The sequence below is a fragment of the Mycena indigotica genome, assembly GCF_014461135.1.
Source record: "Mycena indigotica strain 171206Taipei chromosome Unknown Mind.scaff0007, whole genome shotgun sequence".
In the NCBI taxonomy this organism is placed as follows: domain Eukaryota; kingdom Fungi; phylum Basidiomycota; class Agaricomycetes; order Agaricales; family Mycenaceae; genus Mycena; species Mycena indigotica.
The window spans coordinates 3,258,586-3,275,915 of record NW_023503006.1 but is presented as its reverse complement, the minus strand read 5'-3'; the positions used below and the strand labels follow the sequence as shown (position 1 = coordinate 3,275,915).

General features: G+C 50.5%; 9 protein-coding genes across 9 annotated transcripts; 2 read left to right on the top strand and 7 right to left on the bottom strand.

Annotated features, from left to right (window-relative positions):
• Nucleotides 1-141: 141 nt before the first annotated feature.
• MIND_00880000 (AB hydrolase-1 domain-containing protein) lies at nucleotides 142-1,554 on the top strand (the record flags this gene model as incomplete). The annotated part of the gene is made up of 6 exons (XM_037365456.1): nucleotides 142-283; nucleotides 366-910; nucleotides 957-984; nucleotides 1,029-1,081; nucleotides 1,127-1,160; nucleotides 1,208-1,554. 6 exons carry the CDS (start codon nucleotides 142-144, stop codon nucleotides 1,552-1,554), a joined length of 1,149 nt encoding a protein of 382 aa, XP_037218698.1.
• A 92-nt stretch (nucleotides 1,555-1,646) lies between these two features.
• On the top strand, nucleotides 1,647-3,009 carry MIND_00879900 (BTB domain-containing protein; the record flags this gene model as incomplete). The annotated part of the gene is made up of 3 exons (XM_037365455.1): nucleotides 1,647-2,173; nucleotides 2,223-2,562; nucleotides 2,608-3,009. 3 exons carry the CDS (start codon nucleotides 1,647-1,649, stop codon nucleotides 3,007-3,009), a joined length of 1,269 nt encoding a protein of 422 aa, XP_037218697.1.
• Nucleotides 3,010-3,177: 168 nt separating this feature from the next.
• On the bottom strand, nucleotides 3,178-3,659 carry MIND_00879800 (uncharacterized protein; the record flags this gene model as incomplete). The annotated part of the gene is made up of 3 exons (XM_037365454.1): nucleotides 3,405-3,659; nucleotides 3,243-3,350; nucleotides 3,178-3,189 (listed from the first exon to the last, which is right to left on the bottom strand). Exons 1-3 carry the CDS (start codon nucleotides 3,534-3,536, stop codon nucleotides 3,178-3,180), a joined length of 252 nt encoding a protein of 83 aa, XP_037218696.1. The 5' UTR covers nucleotides 3,537-3,659.
• A 1,073-nt stretch (nucleotides 3,660-4,732) lies between these two features.
• On the bottom strand, nucleotides 4,733-6,732 carry MIND_00879700 (Glycosyltransferase family 32 protein; the record flags this gene model as incomplete). The annotated part of the gene is made up of 4 exons (XM_037365453.1): nucleotides 4,733-5,131; nucleotides 5,181-5,649; nucleotides 5,700-6,041; nucleotides 6,092-6,732. The coding sequence occupies 4 exons, from the start codon at nucleotides 6,730-6,732 to the stop codon at nucleotides 4,733-4,735; spliced, it is 1,851 nt and encodes a 616-aa protein (XP_037218695.1).
• Nucleotides 6,733-6,900: 168 nt separating this feature from the next.
• On the bottom strand, nucleotides 6,901-9,238 carry MIND_00879600 (AB hydrolase-1 domain-containing protein; the record flags this gene model as incomplete). Its single annotated transcript, XM_037365452.1, has 12 exons — nucleotides 6,901-7,142; nucleotides 7,187-7,312; nucleotides 7,362-7,579; nucleotides 7,627-7,866; nucleotides 7,917-7,945; nucleotides 7,997-8,096; nucleotides 8,143-8,189; nucleotides 8,240-8,286; nucleotides 8,330-8,359; nucleotides 8,407-8,429; nucleotides 8,474-8,567; nucleotides 8,611-9,238. 12 exons carry the CDS (start codon nucleotides 9,236-9,238, stop codon nucleotides 6,901-6,903), a joined length of 1,824 nt encoding a protein of 607 aa, XP_037218694.1.
• Nucleotides 9,239-10,702: 1,464 nt separating this feature from the next.
• On the bottom strand, nucleotides 10,703-11,715 carry MIND_00879500 (BTB domain-containing protein; the record flags this gene model as incomplete). The annotated part of the gene is made up of 2 exons (XM_037365451.1): nucleotides 10,703-11,396; nucleotides 11,450-11,715. 2 exons carry the CDS (start codon nucleotides 11,713-11,715, stop codon nucleotides 10,703-10,705), a joined length of 960 nt encoding a protein of 319 aa, XP_037218693.1.
• A 134-nt stretch (nucleotides 11,716-11,849) lies between these two features.
• MIND_00879400 (BTB domain-containing protein) lies at nucleotides 11,850-12,900 on the bottom strand (the record flags this gene model as incomplete). The annotated part of the gene is made up of 3 exons (XM_037365450.1): nucleotides 11,850-12,190; nucleotides 12,238-12,602; nucleotides 12,647-12,900. The coding sequence occupies 3 exons, from the start codon at nucleotides 12,898-12,900 to the stop codon at nucleotides 11,850-11,852; spliced, it is 960 nt and encodes a 319-aa protein (XP_037218692.1).
• A 203-nt stretch (nucleotides 12,901-13,103) lies between these two features.
• Nucleotides 13,104-14,302, bottom strand: MIND_00879300 (uncharacterized protein; the record flags this gene model as incomplete). Its single annotated transcript, XM_037365449.1, has 2 exons — nucleotides 13,104-14,054; nucleotides 14,102-14,302. 2 exons carry the CDS (start codon nucleotides 14,300-14,302, stop codon nucleotides 13,104-13,106), a joined length of 1,152 nt encoding a protein of 383 aa, XP_037218691.1.
• A 1,160-nt stretch (nucleotides 14,303-15,462) lies between these two features.
• On the bottom strand, nucleotides 15,463-17,260 carry MIND_00879200 (GLUE N-terminal domain-containing protein; the record flags this gene model as incomplete). Its single annotated transcript, XM_037365448.1, has 5 exons — nucleotides 15,463-15,833; nucleotides 15,877-16,296; nucleotides 16,347-16,410; nucleotides 16,459-17,104; nucleotides 17,148-17,260. The coding sequence occupies 5 exons, from the start codon at nucleotides 17,258-17,260 to the stop codon at nucleotides 15,463-15,465; spliced, it is 1,614 nt and encodes a 537-aa protein (XP_037218690.1).
• Nucleotides 17,261-17,330: the final 70 nt, after the last annotated feature.

Here is a 17,330-nt window from a genome sequence, read left to right as displayed (position 1 = left end):
TCGTCTATCGTAGCAGCTCTGTCATGGGGGGTTCAGGTCGGTGTGACCTTGAGGGTGGAGCGGAAGAGAAACACATTTTGCCGAAAATGATCGGTTCCGGCTTGTCGGGACGCTCACCGCTCTTTGATTTTGACCTCCACTATGGGTTTCTTCCAAGCCGCGCGCAAGGTGTTTGCTGGTCTTGGAATCCTTTATGGCATTGCAATCGTCGCACTCACCGTCCCTTATCTCCAAACCCAGTTAAGCAAAACCCCCATCGTCAATGACACGTTACTGACTTCGTGTAAAGCACTTTAGTGAGCTCAACGCACGCGTTTTCTGGGGCATATATTGACAAACAACACTTTACCAGTTCATGCATGCAGTGAGGATACCATGGGGTAGTCGTTATGATGCTCCTGAGCTATATGGACTGGCGCCGAACAAGACGGCCAACGTGAAAATTGGCACAGCGGACAACGAGACTATTGGCGCGTGGTTTGTTCTCTCTGAACCATTCTACCAATCACTCCCCCAAATTCCCACTTCTCATCCAATCGATCTCATCCCCGCTGCTCTCAAAGCCCATCCGACCATCCTTTTCTTACATGGCAACGCGGGTACCCGTGCCTACAGAGCTCGCATTCACCATTACACCGCATTTTCCTCGAGACTTCGTGCAAATGTTCTGGCTATCGACTACCGCGGATACGGAGACAGCACTGGGTCCCCGACGGAGGCTGGAGTACTTCGTGACGCTCGAGCTGCATGGGATTGGCTTATCGAACGTGGCGCAACCGCGAGTCAAATCGTCATCGTTGGACACAGCCTCGGGACCGGCATATCCGCGTTATTGAGTGCGGAGCTTTCAGACGAAGGCATATCTCCTAGGGGTGTTGCTCTTTTGTCACCATTCTCGAGCATCAGCAAGGTGTTGGAAACATACCGCATCGCTGGCCTCTTTCCCCCTCATCAAGCCTTTGGCAATGATCCCCTTCGCAACTGGTTAGTCTCTTCTTTAGGCATGATTGTCGTCTGATACTTGTCAGACTTGGTCCAGAAGACCTTGGTCCATAGATTTGATACCGATAGATTGGTCCCTGTAGGCTGATTTTCAGTCTCTTACTCGGAACTTACGCGTCTGCAGAGAATGAAAGGCCCGATTCTGATCGCTCATGCCGGTTTGTCTCCTCTAAACTCTCCAACTAAATTGCTGAAAATGCGATAGAAAATGACTGGGACATCCCATACACTCATTCCGTTGCCCTCTTCGATACGTTCCTCGACCCTTTCCTCCCCATATCGCCGTCTCTTCCTCAGAACGCTGCCGCCCTCTCACATGAAGACTGGTCCGCGTTCAACACCCAGTTGAGTCTTCGCAACTCCGTCCGGGCGGAGCTCATAAGCACTTCTGTGCTGCATAATTTTGGCACCCTGCAACAGTTCAACGACACTGCACACGGGCGGAAGATTCTCTATGTCCAGTCGCTAGCTGGTGGCCATGACTATCTTGGCGTACAAGAGGGCGTACAGGACGCAATCGGAGAGATGTTCCACTTGACAGATCAGGCTTAGATGTAATACCTGCATGGACTTGCTGTTGTAAGCTTAAATTGGGCCATTATTTATTTCCCAGGGGATTTGTGCTTCTAGTAAGGTCTGCAGGCATGCGCGACGACCAGCGTGGGACCTCACGTGTTCTCACGTGGCCGTGCCATACCCACGTCTTCTCAAACGCTCATGTCGACGCGACCACGTCGGCCAGCAAAGCGCCAGAAACTCGAGCAAAACTCCAGCCCGAGCAAGGTCTGCAGGCATGCGCGACGACCAGCGTGGGACCTCACGTGTTCTCACGTGGCCGTGCCATACCCACGTCTTCTCAAACGCTCATGTCGACGCGACCACGTCGGCCAGCAAAGCGCCAGAAACTCGAGCAAAACTCCAGCCCGAGCGACCTTCTAGAGCAGTCGGACGCCGACCGCGACTTCTGGTTCCTGGATGGCAATGTAATTCTCGAAATCGCCAGCCACAAACAGTTTCAAGTCTACAAGGGCGTCCTTCAAAACCTCTCTGCTTTCTTCCGCCGCAAATTCGTCGACAACATGCACTCAAGACTTCACTACGGAGTTGTTCGCCTCCAAGGAGACACCGTGGCCGACTGGACGCACCTTCTGAGTGCGATTTTTCCTGCGGAGTATGTGAAATGATACCACTCATGGCGCCGTACATATGACGCCCGCCAGAGGCCTCAAAGACGAAAATCCGCCGCTGGAGCAGATCCTCGCCGTCATACGTCTCGGGAGAAAATACGAGTTTACGCAGGCCTTCCTGGGCCCCAGTTACCGCCGTCTAAAAGGTGACTTTCCCTCCACCCTACAGGACTACGACGACGTAAGAACGACGTGGAACTATATTCTCGTTCCGGAAACGGAGCCTGCGGATTGGAATGTCCGCAATGTTGATGGCCACGCTATCTTCCACGTCGTTAGCCAAGTGCTCAATCACGCCGAAGATATCGGCCTGCATTCGATTCTGCCAATGGCATACTATTCCCTCCTCGATTGTGATCCAGACCTCGTAATGGTTAGTTCAGTAACCGCTTTTGACATGCTGCTCACTCCAGCTCAGAACGATGACAATTTGAAGCAGGCAAAACGGCGAACATTCTTCCGCGGATACGACAATATACAAAAGGACCCAGACGTTCCACTCAAATGCCTCGAACACGGAAACTTCATCCCTTTAACACGAAAGTGCTCCCAGAGAACGACTGCCAAGTGCGAAAGTACCGCACTCGCTCTATGGCTCAAGCTCTTGCCGTTCAACAAATCGGACTCATCTCACACTCAAACGGTCTCTGTTCTGGATCCCTGGGACTCAGACTGGGACAACGGATTCTGTGAAAACTGTTTGGCGGCCTTGATGAACGAGTACGAGGAACGCAGGGAAAGGTGTTTCGAGAAATTGCCTGGCTGGTTCGGACTAAAGACGTGGGAAACGCTGCACGAGAAGGACTGTATGCTTGGATAACCATGACGACGTTTCAATATGGGTGCGGGTGGGAGAGGAAAGATTCAAATGAGCCCCAGTTCGTTGCTCATCTTCCTATTCGAGTACTCATTCTGACCCTGAGGCAAGAAAAAGGTGTATCCCCAAACGATGATGCAAGTACGTGAACAACGTTGCAGTTCAACCAATTTACTCCAAATCCTAATGCATACAAGTGAGTCGAGATTCTGCAAAAAAAAAATCAAAATACAGACTTCGACATCGTCAACCGGGTCCTCGATGGCCGAGTCGTCCTCAAACTCTGCATCGTCTTCTGAAGGCTCGCGGGCGGAAACTTTGTTGGGAGTGTGATGTGGGCCGCCCTACAGAAAAGACGGTTAGCTGCGAGTTCATCGAACAGGAAATGGGCGCCGCACGAAGAGATAGTTAAACCCGAGGCAGTTGACGTCAACCCCGAACGCATCGCCGTCGCGCGCGAATACCGGACGGGCGCTGACGGAGACCGAAAGGGCAGCAAAGATAGCGACAAAGATGGTGGAAGCGTGCATGGCGCAAGTTGGGGAATGGGATTTGTTGAAGAAAGAGTAAGGTGGAGCAAAGGATGGGCGAATGAAGTGGGGCGGCGAGCGCGTCAAGCGAAAAAAATCAAGCGGGGGACGTGGGGGGAAGGAAGAAAAACAGAGATGATGACTCTATTTTTGGCGCGAGGCTTTTATGCGTCAGAGTGAAAGATCCCGCGTTGATGATCAGGGTTCGGTTCTGGAGATACTCAATAGTCTCGGTACAGCCTGCCGCGAGTCGGCTCCAGCTCGTTGAGGGATGATTGTTGGAACTTTCAGTGTTTCAAACAACTCCATGAATGAATACTACGATCCCAACGAGTCGGAACGACCTTTCGCTGGCGGGTCTTTCCGAGTCAATTAAAGGTAGTACTTGAGAGAGGTCCTAAGAGGATTCAGAGCCTCTCTGTGGCTCCGCAATACGTGGTTCTCCCAGGGACATAATAATAACTTAAGTACTGTCCAAGTCCTCCTAGTATTGCGGCCAGCCATGAAACGATTCTGAGTCAAAGGCCTACATGAACAGCTTACTAAATGCAAGTGGGCGTTCAGGTTGACTCACCACACCTCGTGTGTATAAATAAGTACACAATGAGAAAATCTCACTGATTCTCCTTGTCCGTGAACTCCCACCAACCGCCAGTGGTCCGCCACATCCCAACTAAAGCTCCGAGTCTGATGCAACGTGGTTTAGTATCATAAAGAACACGTTGCTGTTTATCCTAGTCGTGGTCATGTCAGGACCCGAGAACTTGAATCACATTCAAGTTGCGAGTGCCATGGACTTCAAGTTGGACTCGGACACAGGCACAATTCAGAAGAACAATACTAGTAAAGTATGGTTCGCCGATGGAGACATAACGCTCCAAGTCGACAACTGCCAGTTTCGAGTATACCAAGGCGTACTTTGCAGAATCTCTGTCAACTTTCGGCGTGAGTTTAATCGGATGAGATTATGGGACTCGAGCGGCACAGAGATTGTAATGAAGCTGGGACGAGCTTCAAGTTCGTAACCAGGACTGCTTTCCACCAGCGGTCGCGGAATCAAGAGGAACATTTACTGTATGATATTCACGGAGAACTTTCTAGTCCACAAATGTAGACAAGCTCCAGCAGTGTCCGAGCTGTTTTGAAGAAAGAGAGACCCGTAACACCACAGCTAGTGTTTGACTGAGTGCCCATTTTCACGTGAGAATGTCGCGCAGCACATCCCGCAGTTGTTCGATTTCCTCTCTCAAGTCTGGTCGCTCAGGGATACAGTTATCGCAGTCGGGTACTAGTCCTTCTTGTCCATTCAACATGAACCCTGCCTGGAAGAACTTCGAAACGGCGGCATTCGGCAGCCCGTGCTTGCCGTCACAGACGAGTACCGGAGGAGAACCCCTGTCCCAAATAACGGAGTGGCCGATCCCAACAGTTGCGATGGTATTGTTACAAGCAAAAAGTGCAGCAACATCGGTGAGCGTGCGAGGGTCTGTGGTCGCAAGTTGATTCGTTTCAGTTCCTGGACGAGGGAACAGAATGTGGACATCCCTAAGCAAGGGAAAACGTGCAATACTGTCAAGAAGTTGAGTGGAGATTGTCTGGGAGGCGGAATGAGAAACATTATTGTCGGGGCAAAAGAAATTATACCTCATTTTGCCCATAGGCTTGCCATTTCCACTCGAAGCCGAACTGCGTTAGCTTGGTCGCATCACATCGTTCAAGGATAGTCTGGACATCAACGGCGTCCACACGACCAAACCCCACCCGTAGACTTGTCAGGCGAGACAGAACTATTTGAAACGCTTCCGCGTGCTTGATTATCTTTGTGGTTTGTGGATTGGCGAGTAACTGCTGCACTGAAATCCCTGCCGGTAACAACACACGCTCATCGACCCATAAAGTTGTCAGATGCGGCAGGTTGCTTATGAACCGCGACACAAGACCATGGTATTGTCGGCCGTCGTGATCCCATCCGTTGGTATCTTGACTAGGAGACCAGTGGTGGCGAACCGAATTCTTGGTCCCGTCCTTGATCTCCAAAACGCGTAGGGAACTCATTTCCAATGGGGCCAAGGCACCGAAAAGACGGATGTCTGGGAAGGCTAGCCACCAGATACTATTGACGAGAATCAGAAAAGGGGGACCAAGAAACGAAGATAAAATGACCTGTATCGCACATCTAGGTAAAGCTCGGTTAACAGTGAGCAATTAACCATGTTCAGTGGTCCAGTTCGCAGAGCTGACAACGTCTTATCGCAAACAACAAGCTCCAGAGAGCGAACAGAAGGAAAACCGAGGAAGGGGAACTCGTAAGTTGGTGTCGCGCCCATCGCTGGTGAGCCACCTCCACCCCAGTCCCATACACCCTCTGTTATGTCCAGCGCAAGCCTGCGCAGCTTCGTGTATGTTTTGAACTCGTCCACTTTAGTCTTCATGATACCAAACATGGTTTGGTTTATGTGTCTGAGCTCCAACGAGAAAAGCGATGGACCGATGGTCGTGTCCATGCTTGAGACTCCGTTCAAGGTTCAAATCTCAATGAGAGAAAACGCACTCACTCCCAATTTTCGGCGTCAAATTTTGCGCTCAGTTCTCCAGGCGCCGCATAGTCTCCCCCACTAGCAGGAACCCCTTGCTCGCTACTGCATCGTGCACAATCAGTGCTAAACTGTTCAAGCCATTCCAACTTTGCCAAAGGCGTTAGAATATCTGAGTCCAGTCGCAGACCCGGATAACCATGGTAGTCAAGCGAGCGGAGATTACGTGCCACCCCGAGCAGGTCCACAATTCTACCCCGCAGAGCTAAAATGCTGGCTGGCGGGTTGGGCTGATCACGGCTCTCCAGCGATTCGTGTTCAAGGCGAACAACAAGTTGGCGGAGGCGGTAGCCGTGGGGCTCCGTTTCTTCAGCGGGGGTCGTGAGGAGGTAGTCGAGGATATGATTTGACGCTGTGGTTACCCGTGGGTCGAAAGAGTCGAGGTTGACGGGAAGTTGCCACAAACGGTCAACGGTGGTCAGAAAAAGTGGGTGAGACTTCGGGAACACTCGAAAGAGCGTGTAGATGGTAGCAGGGTCATGAATGTAGGTTAGGATGGTCGCAAAGACATCCGTGTCCAGCTTGACCATGGGAAATTTCGGAAAAGTCGTTGGGACGAATTTGGAACGAATCATGATGAAGAACTTGAATCGGTTTCCCATGAGCTAGCTGTAGTCTGTAAGCGCTGTGCGGTAGAAACATTTTGGACTATTGTACAAGAGTGATCATGAGGTATTCGGTATTCGTGTGACAATCGAATTCAAGACTGCTATGGCTTTCTGTCGAATTCAGGAAATCTAAAAATTAGCTCTCTCCCAGTATCTATAGTTTCATCTAGCCCTTGGTGGCTCTCCCGTAGTTGTCTCCCACCCCTCAGGTATCGTCCAATTCCCATGACAGTCATACGCCCAATCCGCCTCCCCGATAATCTTCTTCTGAGCCTTGACAAACGTTTCGACCGAGCACATTCCGTCTTTGTGGGCCGGACAACCTTCAATTCCAGTCAGTGGCACCGGTGCATCATTCACAACGACGCGAATTTGTGGGCCGGGAACGGAGGTGCACTCCAAAACTATGCAAGTTGAGTGATAGTTGACGGATATGAGCATGACGCACGTTGGAAGTGAACATTGGTCGCAAATGGTGCCAGTTTAGACGACCTGAAAGTGCGGTTCTTGGGAATGTGGTCAGCAGGAAGCGGTCCCTGCGCTGCCAACGTCGAAAGATTGAGTGCCGTCAAGACTATAACGATTCAGCATCGGTTTTGAGCAATAGCAGAATATATGAGAACCTTGTAGCACAACAACCTCGTGTGTTGCATCCACGTAGAGGCTCTGACCAAGCGGGAAAGTTATCGGATTATCATTCAGAGTGGCGTTGGTCGAGAAGTTGTGGATCGGAATGGGGGTATGAGTAAGCCGCGCAACAAGCTCTTGTACATAGCCAATGCCGAGAGAGCGACCGAGGGCATAGCCAAAGGAAGAAGTGTACCAAAAGTAAAGATCCAAGCTTTCTTTCTGATTAGCAGGTCACTCGCGAAAGAGAAAACAACGAACGAGTAATCAAAACCTTCCCATTCATCCTCAGTGAACAATTCGCAGAACTTGGAGTAACCCAGCGCGACGGTTTCATATGCGCAAAGTTGCTGCATAATGTATACATCCTCAATTGACAGCTTGAAACCATCAAGTTGAGGTTGTAGTCGTTTCCGGGCCTTCTCGAGGTATATTGAAGCCCATTTCGCGACATAAGGACGACCACGATCGGATATTGAGGCGACGTAGGCATTTGGGCAACTATGAGGTTTTGAGGAGATAAGACGGCAGTGAAAGACGAATAACCACACGTTTTATATGGTGCAAGGGTGTTGTTGACCTAAACATTTATATTAGTCCACGTCAGTCAGGTTCGGGGAGATGGACGTACACCATTTGCCTCGATGGTAATGCTTTGTTGATATTGCCCCTCGAATGGATACCCAAAGAAGCCAATGGCAAAATTCAACGCAGATGCAAGCATTCGGTCTCTGAGAAATAGGTTAAGAAAGTCCTATCGCTGGAAGTGACGCGTACTGGGACTCGGTCCGGAAGACGGGAATGGTGTTTGACTCGGTGAAGTTCTGGCAAAGAATAAAATCACATATCGGTAGACTTTTCTTTGGTGACAGACCTTGAGAAGGAATCCATACTTCAGCCGAGTAGATATGCCAAGGTCGACTGCGCTGAATGAGAACTACCCACAGAAGTGAGATGAACATACAAAGTTGCTGACGTCCAAACGGCGTTAGAACTGGGGATTGCGTTAGTTCTAAAAGTAGACGCACGTTGAGCACTTACCCTCTTCGCCAAGCTTGTATGTCCTATATGGGTTGAAATTTGACATCTCAGGACAGACAGCACGCACCAGTCATTGAGAAATTTGAGGTCCCCGCTCGCTGTCCAGTTAGCAGCAACGTGATTCAGTCTGCTGGCCAGCTTTGCAGGGCCACCATACGTGGCTGATTGTGTGAGTCGATTTATTATGAATGACATAAAACGCACCATAGGCAGTAGGATACCTCGCTCCATGTCGGTGAAGGAGATGCAAGCCAGTTACTCGACACGTTTCTGGGATTTCGGGGCCAGAATCCAGTCCAAACGCTCCCCGCTCGACACTGTACCATGGCGATAAGTTCCCCCACTTTCTGAGGAGGTTGAAACTCTTGTTGCTCGACTCTGGAGTGACGAGAACGGCGGCAGCGGTGTGGAGGGGATAAGCGGGTGCAGTGACAATGACCGCTGCCTCCGCGCCAGTAGGAGTTCCTCCAGGATATCCGACATCCGTAGGAAATAACGATGGAAAAGCGTTGGTTGGGGATGGGGGAGGGAAGTTGTGTCGTTCCGTCGAGCCGGCGTTGGGATTAGCCAAGGCAGCGACATTGGTTGAGGTGGATTTCGGATTATGACTATCTGCTTTATAGGTGAAGCAGGTGGAGCCACAGATCGCGTATTGTGTGATGAAGCAAGCAAGCGTCCCTGCAACGAACGCAGTGAGGAGGTGGTTGAAGTTAAAGCGTGGCCTTGTGTAGGGAGAGTGTGGCGCGAGATACTTGTTGGTCTGCTCCCCCTTCGTAGACGTTGGCGATGGCAGCAGCGACTCTCGCTCAAATGATTCTCGCCCACCGTCCATGACGGATGAGGCAAGAGTTTAGTGTGGGAATATTCAATGCTCGCGGTACCGTGACCTTGCTAGTCTCGATTCCAGACGTTCAGCGAGCGGCGTGCGAGCGAAGCTCGCGGAACAGCAACTTGACGTTGCCGGGGCACAATTTGATGGGGGGTGTGATGAAATTGGCCGCTCTTGAACGGATTTCGCTGGCGTGATGGGTGATGGTACATCCCCGCATCACGTCCGGCATGTCTCCCGCTGCCCTTTAAAGATCTGGGACCGAGATTATGACCTTGCTCGACGACGTTTGCTTTTCGAACGCATTAAAACAGCCACGTGGTCATTATAAAGGTGTTAGCATTCACAGAACCTTCAGCACATTACTGGTGGTAGCAGAAAGCCAGACTCGAAGCCAGAGAAGCTTGATTTTTTGTTGGACTCGAATGACCGTGACGTTACTGCTCAAGCCCCCGGCGTATGCGCTAAGATGTTCGATCCGATTTGGTCAAATTTCGACACGGCTGTTTGGCTTTAGAACATCCGCATAAGGATCTGCTTGCCTGTTTATTCTGCGTCGACATCCGCACAAAGATCGGAGTTTCTCAGCAGCACCAGCATTATTTTGGTCATATTTGTCTGCACAATGGATCGAACATAGAAAACCGAGCTACTACCTTGATACTATGAGCTGATTGAAGCAGAGTTTTCGGGAAATATGAGTATGATTTGGCTCAAATTTGGATACTGTGAGAGAACACGAAGGATTACAAGAATCTAGGGACCGCATACTGCTTTTGAGGCCCTTGGACGTCCGCATTGCGATATGACTTGAGCACCAGCAGCACAATCCGACCTCGGACATACAAAGCAAAAGGACCCATTTTCGGCGCATAAATATCGTACATTAGAGCCTTTTTTGGACGACTTTCGTCCACATAACTATCGAACATCTTAGCGAATACGCCGGGGGCCTGCGACGATGGACCGCTTGTTGACTGCTTCATTGTCAATGACCTGTCTACATGGATGTGGACAAAGTACCTGTCTAGAATGAAAGTGGCTCAAATTTGGTTGTAAGTTTACTGTTTACGCCAATTAAACCCTCAGGCCACTTGACCGATTTCAAGTTTGCTGGAGCTACTAGAATGTGCAAGAGCTCTCAAAGTTAAACAAAAAGCAGGTGATGACAGCCTTCAGCTTGTCTAATCATAAGTTTAAAGTATTGATAGTTTGGTTAGGGTTAGGGTTAGGGGTTGAGGTTAATGTTGTTGGGAATGACTTCAAGGCTTGTTCGGATCTACAGTTGTTCATGGGGATCTTCAGCAGTCAGAGTCTGCTGAGAACATCACGTCTTCTCTTTATGCACATAGAAACCAGATAGTATAGGTACCATAAAATTTTGGAAAACACTGACAAATCCAAGTCAATTTTTACTTGCACTGATTCATTGTGTGTAGATGATATACACCGCCAACGTATTATTTCCTAATTTAATGCATCGTCTTTCATCTTCTTTAACAGCATCCAGCTTGGCAAATCGAATATCTTGGGCAACCGCTCCCAAAACGCGTCCTTCGCTGCACCAAAGTGCGCTTTCATCACCGAAAGACAGGTGTCGCAGACATCGAGACGCTCCCAGTCCTTGTCGTCCCATATGTCCAGTGGGAGATTCGGGAGCAGGTCCAGCGTGGTCAGCGTGCCCCAGCCGAGCGTGACCTTGCGAAACGACAACCGCTCTAGGTCGCACGCATCGCCCACACACCCGTCAATTGACTCGGGCGTCCAGAAAAAGTCGAGCAACGCGTTGTTTTCCCTCCCTTCTAGCAGCCGATGCCCGTTGAGCCATCTCTGCTTGTCCTCGACAGACAGATCAGCAGTAAATATGAGGTCGTGAATGTGGCTTTGGCACAGTCGGTAGAACGCGAACGGGAGCAGCCAGTCCAGTGAAAGGCGGCGAGCAAGAGCAACAACGTCGGCGCCAGCGTCATATAAGCTGTCTATCAGGGTGTTGTCATCGGCGGTCGGGAGCGCTTTTAACTCTTCAAGGGTCATTGGATGTGCGAGCGACAAGTGGCCCAACGCTCTAGCACGAAGACCGTCTACTCCATACTTGTCACTCATCCGCAAGACACTGGAGACCACACGGAACGTTGTTGGGTGCGGGTGTGCTTGGAAGAAACTGATGTTGTTCAACGTCTAAGTCGTAACAAGGCAAGATGATAACAGACGCACTCATAAAAGAACAATGCTTTGAAGAAGTATGTCATATCTTCGGCGGTGTCTGGAATACGGACAAGCGGACAGCCCTCCAGCGTTTCCGCGTCCGAGGGAATTGGCAGCAGAAGCATGTCGCGGAAAACTGGAGACTGTCCAGCGAGAAAGTCGCGCGAGACGCGATAAACCGTGTTTTCAGCTTGTATTACAAGCCCACAGTCTTCCCACCATAGACCTTCTGCTCTCTGGATTCCAGCGAACGGCGAGACGGGATCCAAGTCCATGGTTTCAATCGCGACTTGGAGGTGATGTTGTGGTCATGAAGACAAAGTCATATTGTCACGTGATCTCATCAGCATTTCTTAGTAGCCACGGCGCTACAATCAAACTCAATATTGAATATTCCGGTTCCACTGCGCTACACGGTCGGACAGCAACTAAGCTTTCTTTGCTCAAGCGCAGACCAGCTTGGCAAATCAAATATCGCCGGCAGCCTGTCCCAGAATGAGGAGAGTGCGACGGAATGCTCTGCCATCATCGTCGCAAGACAATTATTGCAGACCGCCAGCCTTGCCCAATCGCCATGGTCCCACAGGTCCAACGGAAGTTGGCGCATCGCAGTCTTGGAGCCAATTATTCCCCAGGTCTCCGCCTCCTTCCGACAAGCCAGCCGCTCCTCTGAGCACTTTATCTTGGAGGTGCACCCGTCAATCGTCCGCGGCGTCCAGAGGAAGTTGATCATCTTGCTATTTTCCGTTCCTATAGGTATCTAGGTAAGCGGAGGCTGACTGGAATGGCGTGTGTACCTTCGAGCAGCCGCAAACCAGTCAGCCAGCGTTCCTTATCGGCGAGCGCCAGCTCCGACGTGAAAATGTGCGGATGGGGATTCAGTTCGCACAGCCGGTAGAAAGCAATTGGGAGCAGCCAGTCGAGCGATAGCTGGCGGGCGAGCACAACCATTTCGGCACTGGCTTGGTAGAGGCCGTCGATGAGTGGATTCTCGCCCTTTCCAGAAGGCAGAGCTCTGAAATCACCGAGCGTGGTGGGGTGGACCGCGGAGAGATGGGCCAAAGCTCGGGCCCGCAGACCGTCTACTCCGTATTTGTCGCTCATTCGCAGGACACTCGCCAGTATAGGAAAGGTCGTGGGCAATGGGTGGGGTGGGAAGAAGCTGGCATTAGATTAGTAGGGCACACAACGCCGCCATCAACTCACTCATAGCGCGCCAGAGCGTTGAAGAAATTTGTTGCATCTTCAGCCGTGTCCGTGAGACGAACAAGTGAGCAGCCCTCGAATGTCTCCGCATCCTCCGGTAGTGGGAGGAGCAGCATGTCGCGGAAAACTGGAGAATGCATTGCCAGAAAGTTGCGTGAGAGACGATAGACTGTGTTTCCGGCTTGCAGCACCATTCCACAGTCGTCCCACCATAGACCTTCTGCTTTTTGTGGACTACAAGCGGCCACGTCCATAGGTTGAGAAAGAAGGGTCCAAGACCAAGACAAGCATCGTTGAGTGTTCGTAAGCTTCGCAAAACCACGTGGTCGCACCGGAGTCAAAGATTCAGAAATTTCATCCTATCCAACTTGCAGCTTCCTTGTAAATAATGTGTACATAGACTACGTGACGGCAAATGCCGGTAATATACAAAGCAATTCGATAGCGATGTGCAGTATTAATCCTCGCCGAAGTCGATCGCGTGGTTTTTGGTGAAGAATAGGGTCGGAGATCGAGGTACGATGGATGAAGATGCGTGGCTTGCGGGAGAAATGCGACTGGAGGACGGTGTAATCGATGGTGAGGCAGAATCAGACTCATTCGTGAACCTCGCCTTCAGTTCAACAAGTCGTTGAAGGCCACCCGGCAGGTTGCCAGCAAAGAGTTCTTGGATAGCGTTCTCAAGTTCCCCGACAATATGACCTTTTGAAGGAGATCCTTGCTGCGAAAGGGGAGCTCGAGCCTCGAGAGCCGCCAAGCGCGCTTCCGTCGCGGTCAAACGACTGGCGTAGTCGTTGTTGAGTCGGAAAGGATCTGAAGTTGTTGCCGCTGGAGAAGATATCGACTCTCCAGCATGCGTTCGGTGGGAGCGGCGGAGGAGCTCAACGGGTATATCTATTTTTTCCGCTGGAGCTCGTTTTGGGCGGGTACTGCTGGCGCTAATTGAAGCACGAGCGGTAGTCGTTTTCGGACGCTTAGCGACGGGAGTCAATTTAGGCTCTGGCGCTAAACGTTTGGCGGGAGTGTGAGTGGGAGGTCGAATAGCGACCGGCTGCTCGTCTGGTTCCGGGAGTGAAACGGTAGGGCCGTCTCCGGGATTTGAAGTAATGAGTCGCCCAGGTTTCTTCTCTTGTTCAAGCTGGGTTTTCGGCTCACGTCTGAACTCCACATTGACAATATCTGAGGAAATTGTCTCCGTCTTCTGGATCCTTCCTGATATCATCCCCGCACCCAGCTTCAACAGCACTTCTGCGCGCTGCCACGAAAGACCGAATTTATTACGGATAGCCCAGGTATTGAATATCTCCGAGCGCGAGCATACGCGATGTTGAGTGTTGCAATATTGGCATCGAATGCGGTTGGCCGCGCTGCATTCCTGCTTTGTGGAAACACACAGTGTGCAGGCTTGCTGAGTTTATTAATGAGCATTGGCATATGGTGGAGAGTAACACACACCGAGTGGCGCGTCACGAAGAATTGGGGGCTCAAGGCTTGGACGAGGGGAGATGTGGGGCGCCGGAGTTGTTGGACAAGGCTGATAAGTTCGCTGGACAAGACTTCTTTGCCATCGTCTTCTTCGACATCCGAGTTCTCTTGCCCATCGACTATTGCAACCGCTGGCGCCGTCAATGGCACTGGGTTTTCGGAACCTGACATGGTGGTGGTCGCCAGAAGAATTAGGTTTGTGACAGTGCCAGTACGACCCCTGTGATGGATGGGATTCAAAGCTACTTTCCTCTTCTCCAATTCAAATCGCAAAACAAGGTTACAAATTATTTACAAGGCCCAAAATGCTGTTTTTTTTTCTTACTATGTATCTCAATCAATAATTTTTCTTAGTGAGACTGGGTATCGTCTCAGGCTCTTGACTGATTCGGAATATATGCAGGATCTGCATTATTGAGGATTTGAACTTGGAGTAAGCTATAGAGAAGAGTGGACTCACATCTAAACCATGCAAGTACCAAGTTTCAACTGAACCAGTATGTTCGCCACCTCCAATTCTATATTCGTCGACATTGGCAACTTGAACTGGTCAACATGACTGTTCTCCTGAGGCTCCAGAGTTAGGTCCGACTTGGAGTCCCAGTTTTCTAGCTGTGGTGATTGTAACAGGCTGATCTCCTTTTTATCCGAGTCTCTTGTGTTTTCAACTTTTTGAATACTATATTTCCACACAAACTGATAGTGTTGCTTCACCCAAGAGCAGCCTGTATGCATTCTGTGACAATAGTTGCATGCAATATGCTTTATATTGTTTGACATCTGACATGCCAGACCTTGCATCTCGCAGACTTCGCATTTCTTTATTAGAGTGAGTGAACACTGATCAGAAAGTTGAAGAATATGTACACACTTGATTGCCCACAGTCAACCCCTGCGAAACTTTTCGATACTGGCATCAAATGCCGCAGGATTCTGGCAGCGCCATTTCTTGACCATCACTTTGATTTTATCCATATCCATTGGCAGAATTAGACTATGGTTGCCTATAGTGTCTTGAGCTAGTGCCTGGTTACTGGTAGAGGCATCTGAGCAGATACCTTGGTGGCTGGTCTTCAATGAAAAGGGTGTTCTTTGTTTATTGGAATGTTGAGGTAGCAGATCTGCACTCAGCTGACCCTGAGTAGAACGGGCAGTGGCTAAGGCTGTATGCTTTCTGGAGGTTGTTGGTGAATCCTGGCCATGAGGCTTGGCTTTCATTGTGGTTATAGTGAAAACAGAGTGGAACAAAGAGTCACGGCCGGGCATCAACAAACAACTGAAGGGTAGGCCATAATTGATGATAATTCCAACTTCAAGGTTTCAAGAAAATTCTATTGTATTTCTGTTTGGCCATCCCAAACAACTACATGAAATATATTCCCCCACCATCTACAATCCATATTCCCACCCTGCAGCATACATGCTCCATCGTCACGACATATCTCACCATCCAACTCAACAGCCTCAACTAATTCTGCCGCTAAGGCGACAGGGAGCTCTTCCTCCTCTGCAATTTCTGCGGTCGTTCGAGGTCCAACGAGTGCCAGATAGCCAACTAATCGAGCTGCAAATGCGGCTGGTGCATACGACGGCGTGTGGAGAACGCACAATCCAGAGGGCAGTGACCTTGACCCAATGGGGGGCTCGGTTGCGGCGGCAAGAAAAGGAATAGCTTGTAAAAGGGTTGCGGGTGGTAAAAGCGCTGAGGGACGTTAAACACAAAAAGGGAAAGTAAGTCTGCTTACCAACACCTCGAGCACGATTCCAGCCACCCCAAGCCTCATCCAGCGCGATAACATTTCGATTTCGCATCAATCCCTTTCCTTTGCCCCCGCCACCTTGTAAAACTATCGCAAGCTCACGAGCCAGACTTTCCAACCATCTTCTTTCGTCCTGTACCATGTCCTGCGTAACCGGTGCATCTGTTATTTGAAGACCTAGTTGTGCGAGTGAGCTGCGAATGAAGGTGGCCTCTTCGGGCTCTGCTGAGGTCGATGCGAGCGGATTCGTGGTGTTGGTTATGATCGTTAATTTCTCGTTGAGATCGGCTGCTAGGCGAACCATGTCAGCGGCTTTGATCATCAGGGCTTCCAAGTCCTGGAAGGCTTCGTTCATGTTGGCTGAGCGTCCCTCCACTGTGGACTCTACTGTCCTGAGAATTCCATCTGCCACAGCATTCGGCGGAGGAGTATGAAATGGTGAATAAAGCACTGACTGATTCCTGAGGTATTGGATGGTTCGCCTGAAGCAGAAGACGAAACGATGCGAGCGACATTTTCCTCCATGAAGGTTCAATTAGTTGGCGAAGTCGAGTGAAGAACACATACTACGACCCATGCTTTACTCTTGAGGGAACGCCTCAACACAGCATAAAATGCCTTGTCGCCGCCCTTTCGAAAGCTCAGCTTGATTAAACGAGCGGTTTCGTCGTTGTCGTCATCTAGATCGGGAGACGCTGGCCTGGATGAAGGTGCCGACTGGGTTGCTGACATCGATGGGGGAGTTGGTAATCCTGTTCCGCAAATTTCGCAGGTACGTAGGGCTGGATGATTTAAGAATGTGCAAGCAGGACATGGCCGTTCCGAGGTGGATATGGCGGAGGGTAAGGAGGTGGAAAGAGTTGGGGCAGAAGACGAAGAGGGAATCGAGTCTCGTGGAACGCCACATAGACCACAGATTCGCGCAGCCGCTGGACTTCGGCCTGGCGGGTTTCTGTATCCACACACTTCACACTCCCAGCTCGCAAATGGCTCTTCTACCTCCGGTGATGACTGTATAGTTCCAAGCTGGATGGAAAGATAGAGTGTCACTTTCGCGGAGGATTTGAATAGTCCAGCATAGTAGTCCGTTTGATTAACGAGATCGAGGTCGAGTGCGAATGAGTTCACACGGGGTTTCGGGACGGATATGAAGAAAAGTCGGTGTGTTGTGACGTGGACGGTGCCCAGCTGGTGGTTAGGGCTCTTGTGCGCGCTGAATTGCTTCAGTAGCAAACGGAGAGCATACAAGTTGCTACCCTTCGTAGATCCCCAGACCGTCCTGACTTGCAAGTAGTTGCTCGTCATTGTACAGCAGAGCCTGTACCGGAATGGTGCCGTCGACAGACTTGGTGCAACGGCGAAGGGTCATGACAGAATGAGCGCGACGCGTCGATTGACAGAAACTCGGAGGTAACGTGTGACTCATGCCATCATCACTT